Source organism: Terrapene carolina, unplaced genomic scaffold, assembly GCF_002925995.2.
Source record: "Terrapene carolina triunguis isolate 2854851 unplaced genomic scaffold, T_m_triunguis-2.0 Scaffold391, whole genome shotgun sequence".
NCBI classification, from domain to species: domain Eukaryota; kingdom Metazoa; phylum Chordata; order Testudines; family Emydidae; genus Terrapene; species Terrapene triunguis.
This window is the reverse complement of record NW_020664742.1, coordinates 725,189-739,266: the sequence shown is the minus strand read 5'-3', so window position 1 is coordinate 739,266 and position 14,078 is coordinate 725,189. Positions and strand designations below refer to the sequence as shown.

At 48.1% G+C, this 14,078-nt stretch overlaps 1 protein-coding gene across 1 annotated transcript in view; it reads right to left on the bottom strand.

Annotated features, from left to right (window-relative positions):
* The window catches only part of CUNH21orf58 (chromosome unknown C21orf58 homolog), a 43,051-nt gene extending 29,333 nt beyond the window's left edge, over positions 1–13,718 (bottom strand). The window contains exons 1-6 of the mRNA XM_029912942.1: positions 13,412–13,718; positions 9,163–9,440; positions 6,278–6,335; positions 2,905–3,011; positions 2,216–2,278; positions 1,087–1,230 (exon numbers count right to left, since the gene is read on the bottom strand). Of these exons, the coding sequence (XP_029768802.1) occupies positions 1,087–1,230; positions 2,216–2,278; positions 2,905–3,011; positions 6,278–6,335; positions 9,163–9,440; positions 13,412–13,718 (957 nt within the window). The remainder of the gene's footprint in view (positions 1–1,086; positions 1,231–2,215; positions 2,279–2,904; positions 3,012–6,277; positions 6,336–9,162; positions 9,441–13,411) is intronic.
* Positions 13,719–14,078: the final 360 nt, after the last annotated feature.

Here is a 14,078-nt window from a genome sequence, read left to right as displayed (position 1 = left end):
GCTGTACTTGTCTCTTATAGCTAAGTGTGGTACGGCAGCTGTCCTACACAGGTAAATGGAGGGTTAAAGCAGCCCTCAGGGAGGCTGCACAAAACCCAACCAATGGAGGGAGGGCTTGTAGAGAGCCAATCAGGAGAAGGTTTGTTGGAGCAGCCAATCAGGGCCAGGGAGGGCCATATAAAGGCTGCTCACCAGAGCGGAGTCAGTCTCTCCCTGGAGTGTAAGGGAGAAGGACTGGCTGCCTTAGAGGAGTACCTTAGATAGAGCGGTGCTGGGCAGGGTCAATAGGGCGCTCCAGCCTGAGGACTGCCAGACTGAGGCCCCTGATACAAAGGGCCAGGAAGGTGCTCAGGCTATGGGGAAGTGGCCCAGGGAAATAGGCAGTGGGAGTTGGAGGAGCAGCAGCACGTGGCTGCCGGCTATAGGGTCCCTGAGTTGGGGCCTGGAGTAGTGGGCAGGCTCAGCCCCCCCCCCCCACTTGCTACAGAGGGGGTGGCCAGTATTCAGACTGCAGTTTATTCCTTGAGGTGAGGGCCCAGACCAAAGGCTACAGTAGGCCACAGCGGCAAGTGGCTGCACTAGAGACAGCCAGTTCCCCCCCTGGAGGGGGGGAGAAAGTGGACAAAGAGCACGCTGTGGTCTGGGGAGTGACTTGGCTCTTAGAGGGGGAGCAGAAGTGATGACAGTGAGATGCCACTAGACGAAGGTGCACTGACAACCAAGAGCTATTTCCCAGCACAGCCAGCAGGAGGTGGTGAGTCATGCCCTCTCACACGAAAGTTAAGATTTTGTCATGGTTATGTAGGTAAAAGTCACGGACAGGTCACGGGCAATAAACAAAAATTCATGGAAGCCTGCGACCTTTCGGTGACTTTTATTAAAAATAATGGGGGGCTGGCTGCTGGGGGGAGACTGACAGCTCTGGGGCTCCTGCCACTCTGAGCACAGGGCTGAAGTTGAGGCAGATAATGTCACAGAGGTCTCAGAAAGTCACAGAATCCATGACCTCCATGACAAAATCTTACCCTTACTTATAGCATGTACTGTTGGGGGTACACACTGGTACTGACATGGGGAAGATCTTACTGTCTGCTGGATGATCCTTGGTGGTTCTGGTGCAGGTGCCAGAGGGGAAGGCAGGTAAACAGGTACTGGCTTAGGTCTGTAGTTCTTTCTGTGACCTCCTGCCAACATATAGGGCTGTGAAAATTCTTCCAAAAGGTGCTGCTCCTGAAAGATCCAAGTGACACAGGAGCTCTTGTTAGAGAGAGCGAGAGAGAGAGAGAACCCTGTGCAGTAAAGGCAGGAAACACGAATACGTTCACAGGGCTACACTTAGAATCATAGACTATCAGGGTTGGAAGGGACCTCAGGAGGTATCTAGTCCAACCCCCTGCTCAAAGCAGGACCAATTCCCAACTAAATCATCCCAGCCAGGGCTTTGTCAAGCCTGACCTTAAAAACCTCCAAGGAAGGAGACTCCACCACCTCCCTAGGTAACGCATTCCAGTGCTTCACCACCCTCCTAGTGAAATAGTGTTTCCTAATATCCAACCTAGACCTCCCCCACTGCAACTTGAGACCATTGCTCCTTGTTCTGTCATCTGCCACCATTGAGAACAGCCGAGTTCCATCCTCTTTGGAACCCCCCTTCAGGTAGTTGAAGGCTGCTATCAAATCCCCCCTCATTCTTCTCTTCTGGAGACTAAACAATCCCAGTTCCCTCAGCCTCTCCTCATAAGTCATGCGCTCCAGACCCCTAATCATTTTTGTTGCCCTCCGCTGGACTCTTTCCAATTTTTCCACATCCTTCTTGTAGTGTGGGGCCCAAAACTGGACACAGTACTCCAGATGAGGCCTCACCAATGTCGAATAAAGGGGAACGATCACGTCCCTCGATCTGCTGGCAATGCCCCTACTTATACAGCCCAAAATGCCGTTAGCCTTCTTGGCAACAAGAGCACACTGTTGACTCATATCCAGCTTCTTGTCCACTGTGACCCCTAGGTCCTTTTCTGCAGAACTGCTACCTAGCCATTCGGTCCCTAGTCTGTAGCTGTGCATGGGATTCTTCCGTCCTAAGTGCAGGACTCTGCATTTGTCCTTGTTGAACCTCATCAGGTTTCTTTTGGCCCAATCCTCTAATTTGTCTAGGTCCCTCTGTATCCGATCCCTGATGTAACTCTAGTGACTCTACACCAGGGATTAATTTGACCCACAGTGGCTCCACAGCCACTCTGAAGATTGAGGAAATGGGGTGGGGGGGATTCCTTTCCCTCTGCCCCATAGAGAGACCCAGCTCATGGTCTAATGCTTGAGCTGTGTACTGGAGGAGGGGATCTGCCCCAGCAATGCTTGGTTTTCAAGTTACAGGACATGACTGGCTAACTGGAAACATCCCAAAGCCTGGTCAGCCTCTGCACTGGCACAGCTACCGTGTGCATTGATTGCCCTTTTGGGCAAATGCTGCTTTCTCCTCCATTCCCCCCCAGCTCTTCTAGGGATACTCAGTTCCCTGGCTGCCTACAAGCCCCATAATACATGGCTCCACTAGCAGCTGCCCATACAACAAGTTCCCAAAGAATCTTAGGGGGGGTGATCTGGATGTCTGGAGCATGACCTGGGGCACAAGGGTTGGACCCACTTCCACAGCATTTCCCTCAGTATCCCAGGAATATGGTAAAAGAGTACTCATGAACTTTGCTTCCCTTTTACAGTCTTCTCCAAGTTCAATCACCTCTGATACAGGGATCCCAAGAAAAATGCAGTCCCTGAGCTTTCCAGTACCAGCATAGTCTGGTAACTCCTATTGCAATTGCTATTGTTCATGTGTGATTCACACTCCAGGATACTGTTTAACTACTGAAATCCCCTACAGCAGTCACCTCGTAGTGAAGACCTTACCCTAAGCTTCTGCAGGAGGTCTTTCCTTCGTCTCAGCGCGTTCTGCAGTGCGTCCTCATGTCCGTCGCTACTCCCTGAAAGAGGAATCTGATAGACTCCATTGCCTTCTTAAAGGATAACTAAGAGAAAGGGCTGTTCTAGCAGTTACAGTAGTGGGTTAACTCTAGAAAATGTGATACTCTATTGTTATGATTACTTTCCAGGCAATTTTTTTTATTTTCTGTTAATTTTCTTGACGATCCTATCCCAAGAACGAGGAAGGATTGTATTGTACGAGTACAGCTCCAGCCCCAATCACTGTGCAAAGTTAATATCACCTCTCCCAAAGCTAAACTGCAACCAGCTTGTATTATAAAGTCCTATTTTTAACTTCTCTAGGGCAAAACTTTGTCTGGGAAACTTAATTTGGCCTGATGTTTTCTGGATTTACTCTGAAGGCAAAGGAGACTGTGCAAAGTCTGTCAAAATGTTTCAAAATGACCCTCTTTTGAAATGGTGACTTTTGTCTAACGCATCTCATTCTAGCTCAGAAATGGCCTCTTAACTGCATGGAAATTTTGAGGTGACAGTAAGTCCCCTTGCAAGGCTGATTTTGAACTCTCTTAAAATTCCATGTGCTTTCAGATATGCAGGATAAGTCTCACTGACAGCTGCAATTTGTTCTGAAAAGTTTGAATAGTTCTTTGCCATTAAGACTTACAGCTCCTTTTAAACTTTTTGCTGAAGTATTTGAAGTTTTTGTCCTGCTGTCAGCCCACTGAACTTGCATCACAAAATCCAGCCTAGAAGGAAATGTTACTGGGTGCACATAGATACTCAGTTAATTTTTAATCCATGTACAGCATAGCTATGAGTGATATGTATGTGTAGATTCTGGCTCATGGAACAGGCAGTCTTCATGATCTGGAATCCTATCATGCTTAAGAAATTGCCATGATTTGAAACCTAGATATGAGTCTTTATTACGGGAGCTAGGGAAGAAGAGAAAGTTGGTGGATAACAGATACTATGGCAGCCCTTATCACTGGCAGATGGTTTCAGTAAGAAAAGCACAGACTTATGGGATGTTTCACTTAAACACTGAGTTCCCATAGACAGGAGGTCCCCTTGGCCCTTACATCACCCCAATATATTTGTATCACTTGTGCATGTTATCTGACATTCTTTGCACAAGTTTCACAGCAACCTGGGGAATACGGATGTTGGTTTCCAATTGCATCTGCTTGGCCAGCACTGCTTACTCCCTGGGTTTAATAATCTGGCATCCTCTCTCCCGCATTTGATTCACATTCTACAAACTGTGATCTGCGTTCTGCTCTGTGCAGCTTTGCTGGTGCAAAGCAGGCCAACACTGACTTAGCAGGTGACTGAAGGATTATTCCTGCTTAGTGGCTCCTTTACACACACTCCGTCATGACTGCTGGGGGTATGGCCTCTGCTACACTAAGCGCTGCTCAGAAATAGCTGAGGATCTGGCCCTGTCTGCTCTTTTAGACACACACAAATGAAACGGGAGGGAGGGAGAAGGAGAAATTCGAGCAATCAAAATCAAATGGCTGCCTAGTGCACTGTGCCCTTCCTCATCACCCGCTGGAACAATTGGTATTTCAGTCCAGCACTGATTTCAAGATGGATCACTGCTGAGTGGCAAATGCTTTCCTCCCATTAAGGGCTGCGTCTTCACCCTGCCCCAGCTCCTGCTGGCCTGTGGATCTGAAGGCAGAGCGGTTATCTTAGTAGGAGATATAGGCCTGCTATTGTGAGGAACTTTCCTGGCTTATACGCTACCCCGGTGAAATGGGCTAGCAAAAGGATCTGAGTCCTCGCTCCCACTTCCTTTACCCAGAGGCCTGCCTGACCTTGAGGGCTCCCCTTCCACTCTCTTACATAGACTCATAGAATATCAGGGTTGGAAGGGACCTCAGGAGGTCATCTAGTCCAATCCCCTGCTCAAAGCAGGACCAATCCCCAGATAGATTTTTGCCCCAGATCCCTAAATGGCCCCCTGAAGGATTTAACTCACAACCCTGGGTTTAGCAGGCCAATGGGTGGCAGAGTCCTCATAACCCCAACAAGGCTGGGCCCAGGATTCCTTGAGGGTGGGGCTCAACTCCCAACCTTGTTGTGGTCACTTAGGGCAGGGACTAGGGTGTCCCCACTCTGGGGTGGTCTCTGCACTGGGTGCTTCCCTGGCCCACTGATCATTACATACAGTTCAAAGCAAATACAATTTATTTAGAAATCAATTAAAAAAAAAAAAAGGAAAACATGGGAAAGGTCAAAGGAAAACCCGTCACCCCGTTCTGTGGCACAGGGACACCACAACCAGCCAGCTCTGGAAAGTAAGGACAGTTCAGTCTGCTCCTCACACGTCCCAGGCCTCCTGCCCAGGCCCCGGCTGTGCTGCAGGGAGGCTGTGGGTCAGACACTTGCTCTGGCGGTGGCCACACGCCCTCAGGCTCTAGGTGGCAGGACCCTTCTTCCCAGCATCAGTTTTTTGCCCCAGATCCCTAAATGGCCCCCTGAGAGTTGGGGTTACGATCCCCCTCCAAGTCTGGCCTGCAAGGCCTCTTGGCTGGGGGCATCTCCCTGCGCTGAACCTGCTGCCCAGGGTCCCCCTCGCTCTGCCCAGCTGCTCCCCGCACCCGGCTCCAGACTGCTCCAGCTCCACTCTGCCTCAGCACTGATGCTGCTGCTCTGCCTCCAGCTCCCTGGGCTGCTTCTCTGGCCCCTCTGGCTCTGGTTGCTGCAGCTCTGCTCCCAGCTTCTCTGGCTTTTGTTATTGCAGCTCTGCTCCCCAGTTCAGATCAGGCTCCTGCTTTCTCCTGAGCTTGACCCCACTCTATGACCCAGGCAGCTCCAGCTCACATGGAGGACGGGGGCCTCCTGCCTCCCTCATTGGCCTGCCTGCCCTGTCAATCAGGCTGACCTTGAGCATTGACCTCTCCCCATTGCCCCTGATTTCCCATTGACCCTCAGTCTCAGGGTCCTGATTTCCCATTGGCCCTTCCCCTTTCTTTTGGCACTGGGAGCTAGCCAGCCAAAAAACCCCACTGAGTTTTAGTAAGGGGCCAACAGTCCCCTTACATTAGGTTAGACAGCTGTACAAGATGCCTAGACTGAGGGAAGGCAGCACCAGAAGGAGTTTGAGGCCACTTTCCTGTCACACTGTAATATTCCTATCGACATAATAAACATAGGGTGCTTTCTGACTGCCTCACTGGGTATGGTGGGTGAGAGCAGAGATGCATCTTCTAGATTTGAAGGCTGGAAGAGACCATTGACCTCCTGAGTAGCCCAGGCCAGAGAACATCACTCAATGATTGCTGCATCAAACTATGATGTGAACTAGAGCAAATCTTTTATCTCTTACTTGCTGTGGAGAGGGGTGACTCAACATTCTCCAGGGTCTCACGTTCGTTTTCTAGTTTCTGTGGATAAAACCATTGTGAGAATTGATTAAAAGTCAGGGACTGAGGCTCACAAGAATATCCAGCCCTGCATGACAAACACACTTTTGGGACACAAGGAAATAAAATGGAGTTGGAGAGAAGGGACATCTCTCATTTCCTGCTAGTCATACTTATTGTGCATCTGCAATAGAAAAATGAATCCCGTACAGAGCTACTAGCCACATCCTTGGCTGTGGCTGGGAACTCCCGGGCTAGGGTTGGAGGTTCAGGGGGAGTTGCCTTGGTGATTTGCCTGGTATGCACCAGTCCCATAGTGACAAGTTAGGGTACTTCGAAGACAGTTCGGATGTTAATATAACGTGAAAGGAAGCCTCAGTCTTATCTCCTGCAGAAGCTGCAGGAGGTCATGTGGAAGAGAAGAGAGGTCATCTGGAAACCGCTATATTGCCTCCACATCATCAGAGAATCCCCTTATACAGAGGTGATCCACCCAGGGCCAGGGGTAAGTAGCCCTAAAGACAGCATTGTCCTGGCAGAGCCAAGGACCAGGGTCAGCTGGATTTTTTTTTATTTTTTTATTTAACGTAACTGATTTCAACCAGTGTAAGCACCTCTAAACTACACACAGGAAAAAACAAAGAGCTGGAAGTACATAGGACCAGAGGGAGCTCAGCATGGCACAGGATCAAGACCTTTTTTGGGACTTTAACTATTCTCCCAAATATACTGATGTGCAAAAATAAGGTAGAGACACAATGTAGAAAGTCACGTACAGTGAAGGTTTAAATGAAAGGCACATGGTTATTTGAGTATATAGGACAAATATTTGTCCTATTTCACATGTGTTGTACAAATAAAGTATAGCTGCTAGGGCGGTGGTTCTCAACTTATTTACCATTGTGGGCCCAGATGCAGCTCTCTGTGTTATGGGGGCTGCATCCACACAATATATCTAGTACCTGTATGGCTCTGAGGCTGTCACAGGGGCTGCAGCAGTGTGCTGATTGGGGCACAGGTTGAGAACCACTACGCTAGGGAGACAGGGTGAATGAAAGGCTCTGTCTTTTTACAACTGCAGCTGCTGCCTTCTCCCAGGCTTGCTGTGTGTATTTGCCCCCCCCACACACACACACACACGCCCTGCGTGAGGTTGTTGCCTGTCGCTGGAACCCTGTGGGGCCCCCTCAGAAGGCTCTAGCCTGTTGCTGGAACCCTGCCCCCCCCCCATGCTGGAACACTGCCGCCTCCCCCCCTCTGGGGAGGTGGCATCTCTGCTTGCCCTCTTTGCACCACACCCCACTTTTTTTGACAAAAGTGGGCATTTCTCCCATTGGCAAGAGCAAACTGATGAAGTCAGCAAGAGTAAACGTGACAAATGCCTCCTTTTGGGGAAAAAAAAAGTCGGGATGGCCAGGACAGGGCTTAAAAAAGGGACTGTCCTGGCCAAAACGGGATGTATGGTCACCCTACCCCTTTCCCTTTAGTTGGGGCCTGAGGTGAGCTCTACAGTCCTCCAGAGGGTCCTCCAGCACAAACAGGGAAGGGAAAACTTGACCATCCTTCTACCCCTAGGCTAAAACACAAGAAGAACCTTGGCGTATACACACACACACACACACATATATAAAGAAAAAAATGATTGATGCCATTTTTAAATATTACAAAAAATCAAGAGTGCACAGGTAAAACAAGTACCCCTTTAATACACAAACATATGGGCAGCTTGGCTGTCTGCATGGAATTATTAGAAGTGCAGGTACTTTCCTCCTGGCATATCTTGAGGTAAAATATAATCACAGTTAAAAAAAAAAAGTCTAAAACCCCCACCTAGACCTAAGACAATACCTAGGTCTTTGTTGAATCTCCTTTGCCTAAGGCAGAAGAAGCAAAGGCCCTGGATCTGTGAGGTGCAACAGAAAAATTAAACCAAAAATGATCAAGACCTGCATCTCATCAAAAAATGTGTATGCTTTCCAAGGGAGCATTTCCAGGGAATACAAGCACCCAAATGATTTTGTTATTGTTGTTTGCTAATCACAGGGAATCATGTTACAGAGCTGAATTCTAATGAAATAACTGCTCCAAGCGGCAGACTATCCCACAGCACATCCTGGGTTTCATTTTAGAGGCCCATGGGCCACCTCAAGGGCTTTTCCTGTGGTAGGCAAACTAGAAGATGTATGCCCCTCACTAACTGCGTCACAATAGCAATTCCTCAACATTCTGCAGTTGTAGGCCCTGATCCTGGCAGTTGCTCCATGTGAGAATAGGGGTCTGTTCACATGGAGAAGCTGGCCAAATCAGTGCCCTAGGCTGAACGGTCGGTGCTGCCTTGAACAAGTTAGAGCAGATCCCGGAACCTTGACAATTACAGACTATTTAGAATGTCATAAATATACAAAAATGAAAACAGACTGATATTTGTAAAAGTCTATTGATCCCAAAATGGTTAAGTGTAAATCTAGTTTGGTTAAAGAATGAACTTTAGTGCCAAGGGGCCAGATAATCCCTTCCATGGGAATTACTTGCATGAGGGACTGGAAAATCTGTGAAGCACCATTCTCAGAGTTTCCCCAGCATCATTTCCTTTGGCGCATTAGAGACATGTAGTGGATTAGTCCCCAGTGCCCACAGATCTTGGAAATCCAGAGATAACAAGGTTATCTGCGTGAAGGCCTTGTGCTTCTGCATTTTCTTGGCACCTCTGGATCTGCAGTGCCAACAGTTCCCCTGCTAGTCAGCAGATGCCCCCAAGACTAAAAGAGAATTCCACAGCACAGAGGGAGGAATTTACTTCAAGGTTGATGGGCAAATGATATGTGAACAGCATCCATCCCTGCAGTACATCACGCTTGGCAGCCGACAAACCCTCCATGTTGAGTTGTAACATGCCTAGAGCTGGACCAATGACATAGAAGTCATCAGGCTGCACGCTGGGGTTGTCAGTGATGACAGTGCTGGGATTCGTTGAGCTGGTGCTCATGGAATTCGGCTTGGTGGTTGGATCATTAGCTTCCCTGACTGCTGTCAGGTACTGGCGGGTGGCGCGACGGGAACGCTGATCCAAGGTCTCTGTGTCGCCAACCAGTATCGCTGGGGCCTTCGTGACAGCCCTTTGCGCAGCTACGGCGCAACACAGACGATGACGCACATTGTCGCTGAATGCCTGCTGACTAGGTTCAGTGGTGGCCTAGAAGAACTGCATCACACCACTGAAGATGCCACCACTCGGCTAGACGACTATGCACACGCTAAATAAATAATCCCTGCAGTCAAATCTCCTCCACTCCCATGGATCCCCAACCCAAACAGTTTCCACTGATGCTGCCATCGTGGCCTTAGGCAGGACTCCTTGCAAGCCTGTGCCTAGAGGATGTGCCGAGGAGGGAGGCGTGCCAGGTGTGGTAGGGGGCAGGGCCACAGAGTAGAGTGCTTCAGAGATTCTGTATGGCACTGCAGCCCACAGGCATTTGGGGATGGGTTGCCTAAGTTGCATTGGGGACCACACTGGACCCCAAAGCAATCCATAATCAGGAGGGCACAAAGATGTCTAAAAGCCAACTTAGCCCCTTCCTGCCCTTGGGATGCACCTGTTTGTGCTGCTTTGCTGAATGATAGTGACACTGAAATTTTTATTTCATAGGCAACTTAAGCTTGTTTAGTTAACCAACTATTACTTTGACATTATGGGATGGTAATCACTCTATCATTATTTCCCCCCTTTAATTTGTTTTAAGGTTCATATAACATTGATATTATAAAATTATTTTATTCTCTTAAAATAATTATAATTATAATTATGATACTCTAATGCTGCACACTGTTCGGCTTCTCACTATAGGAAAAAGATAATGAGTTGGATGCCGAACCCTTCTTGTGTTTTGGGTGAAGTACAGTCACAGAATCATAGAAATGTAGGACTGGAAGGAATGTCAATAGGTCATCTAGTCCAGTCCCCTACATTGAGGCAGGACTAAGTATTAGCTAGACCATCCCTGACAGATGTTTCTCTAGTTGTTCTTAATCTCCAATGATGGAGATTCCACAAACTCCCTATGAAATTTATTCCAATGCTTAACTATCCTTCCAGTTAAGAAGTTATTCCTAATGTCTAATCTATATCTCCCTCGCTGCAGTTTAAACTCATCACTTCTTGTCCTGTCCTCAGTGAGTAAAAAAAAACAATTTATCACCCTCCTCTTTATAACAACCCTGTACATACTTGAAGACTGTTATCATGTCCCCCTTCAGTTGCCTTTTCTCCAGACTAAACAACCCTTTTTTTCCCAATCTTTCCTCATAATTCATGTTTTCCAGAACTGTAATAATTTTTGTTGCTCTCTTCTGGATTTTCTCCAATTTGTCCACATCTTTCCCAAAGTGTGGTGCCCATAACTGAACACAATACTCCAGTTGATGCCTTATTGGTGCTGAGTAGAGTGGAAGAATTACTTCTTGTGTCTTGCTTACAACACTCCTGCTAATGTATCCCAGAATGATGTTCAATTTTCTTGCAACGATATTACATTGTTGACTCTATTTAGTTTGTGATCCACTATAACCCCCAGATCCTTTTCTGCAGTACTCCTTCCTAGACACCCATTTCTCATTTTGTATTTGTGCAATTGATTATTCCTTCCAAAGTGTAATACTTTGCATTTGTCCTTATTGAACTTCATCCTATTTATTTCAGATAATTTCTTCAGTTTGTCAAGATAATTTTTAATTCTAATCTTGTCCTCCAAAGTGCTTGCAACCCCTCCCAGCTTGGTGTCATCTGCAAACTTTATAACTGTACTGTCTATCCCATTATCCCAATCATTTATGAAGGTATTGAATGGAACCAGATGTAGGACAGCTATCTGTGGGATCTCACTTGATACTCCCTTCCAGCTTGACTGTGAGCCATTGATAACTATTCTCTGACCACAGTTTTCCAAGTTGTGCATCCATGTTATAGTAGGATAGTCTAAGGCTATATTGCCCCAGTTTGTTTACGAGAAGGTCATGTGAGACGGTATCAAAAGTTTTACTGAAGTAGAAGTAACTCACATCTACTGCTTCCCCCATGTATAAGGCTTGTTATCCTGTCAAGGGAGGCTATTAAGTTAGTTTGACACAATTTTCTTGACAAATACACATCTTAGGGATCACATGGGTCTCAAACCCCGATCCCCAGGGCTTCGTAAGAGCTAGGTAGTCCCCATCTGACACCTAGTGGTATGCTAGCAGTTTCTAGAATAGCAGCTGAACTCTAGTCCTGAGATCTGATTGGTGAAACAAATCTCACAAAACTAAGTGATTGGGCAACAAAATGGCAAATGAAATTTAATGTGAATAAATGTAAAGTAATGCACATTGGAAAAAATAACCCCAACTATACGTACAATATGATGGGGGCTAATTTCGCTACAACAAATCAGGAAAAAGATCTTGGAGTCATCGTGGATAGTTCTCTGAAGATGTCCACGCAGTGTGCAGAGGCAGTCAAAAAAGCAAACAGGATGTTAGGAATCATTAAAAAGGGGATAGAGAATAAGATGGAGAATATATTATTGCCCTTATATAAATTGATGGTACGCCCACATTTTGAATACTGCATACAGATGTGGTCTCCTCATCTCAAAAAAGATATACTGGCATTAGAAAAAGTTCAGAGAAGGGCAACTAAAACGATTAGGGGTTTGGAACGGGTCCCATATGAGGAGAGATTAAAGAGACTAGGACTTTTCAGAGGAGACTAAGGGGGGATATGATAGAGGTATATAAAATCATGAGTAATGTGGAGAAAGTAGATAAGGAAAAGTTATTTACTTATTCCCATAATATAAGAACTAGGGGTCACCAAATGAAATTAATAGGCAGCAGGTTTAAAACAAATAAAAGGAAGTTCTTCACACAGCGCACAGTCAACTTGTGGAACTCCTTGCCTGAGGAGGTTGTGAAGGCTAGGACTATAACAGCGTTTAAAAGAGAACTGGATACATTCATGGAGGTTAAGTCCATTAATGGCTATTAGCCAGGATGGGTAAGGAATGGTGTCCCTAGACTCTGTTTGTCAGAGGGTGGAGATGGATGGCAGGAGAGAGATCACTTGATCATTACCTGTTAGGTTCACTCCATCTGGGGCACCTGGCATTGGCCACTGTCAGGATACTGGGCTAGATGGACCTTTGGTCTGACCCAGTACGGCCGTTCTTATGAAACCATGCAGATCCTGATTAGTCCCCACACTATATTTAACCCAAGCACAGGAACAGGAAGTTGGCCATGCAACTGTGTTCTCCCTGCTTTAGGGCTGTTTCCCCTGTGATTCCTGCTCTTCGTGCCTGCTGCTGATCATCTGGTAACCTGACCCTGTCTGCCTTCTGATACCTGACTCTCTGTTTGCCTTCTGGCCTGTCTCAGATGCTAACCTCCTGGTACTGGACTTGGCCTAACTCTGACCACTCTGTTGATTGCCTATGTCCTGGTTGTGACACCATGTTGACTGTTACTTATTATCTTCTAGGTGCTTATAAATTGATTGCTTGACTATTTGTTCCAGTACTGTTGTAATGTTTCTTTTTTATCTTTCAGGCATTTCAATTGTTTGCCATTGCCTCTGATGGTGTCCCATTCAGTCTTACTCTTGTGCAAAGCTAAACAATTGAGCCTTGCATTGCATCACCAGCCAGGTTAGGCAGGATGACAAATCCCCTTGCCCCAAAGGGCCATTATCCCCTGGTGACTAATTTCTACTCCAAGTCTATAAAGCAGACTTCTAAGGTAGATACATTATTCCTTCAATATTACCCATGCACACATCTCACAAAGATGCTCACTCTTGACAAGTTACCAGCCTTGTGTAGATCCCTTCCACATTCCTCTCTGTGGGTAAGTGCCCTGTAAGACACATGTGGGGTGCAGTGAGTTTGTCAGGCCTGCGGTGACAGCTGTTTGTGAAGATATGGGGGCCCTTTGCCAAGGGGTGCTGGTGTCACAGTGAGATTGGGGTGGCTGACAGTATGGGGCAGAGCACTGAGGCTGGTGGGGTAGGTAACACTCACTGGGCTGGGGGGCAGGTGGTGCCGGGATGGGGCAGGGGCAGGTACCTGTCAGTCTCCAGCGTTCGGGCCGCACCAGGGCCAGCAGCCTCTTCACCTTAGAGTCTCCCTCACTTGCCCGGGGGCCGCTCCTCCTCTCAGGCTCCCCAGCTGCTGCCGCCGCGGCCACCCGGGAAGACGCAGACCGGGGAGCGCCGCTGCGGAGGAGACACAAGGGGCCGGGCTCGGCTGGGGCCCCGCACCTGCTGGCCAAGAGCAGCAGGAACCGGGCACCACTCGGGGGGAGCCAGGCAGCCTGAGCCCAGGGCGGCGGCTGCCTCCACAGCAGCAGGGGCAGGCGGGGAGCGTAGCCCATCATGGGGCAGGAGAGGCCGCGCTGCTGCTGCTGTTTCCCGGCCCTGCCGGGAGGTGCCTACAACCACTGTCCCCTGCCACCCATGGAGCTGGAGCGCAGGGCCCGGGGCCCAGCCCCACTTGCCGCCCGCTGATAAGGGCCGGGCTGTGGCTTCCTGTTCATCGCCGCAACGCAAGGCCAGGAGCGAACCCAGCCCCCGCCAGCGCTCCCTGCTGCCCCTGCCTGGCTCACGCCTGCAGCCTCCGCTTCCCCCGCTCAGCCCCGCATCACTTTCACGGTAGGGTTACCATAGGTCCGTATTTTCCCAGACATTTTTACATATTTAAAAATTCTTCCCGGATGGCGATTTAACAACTAAAA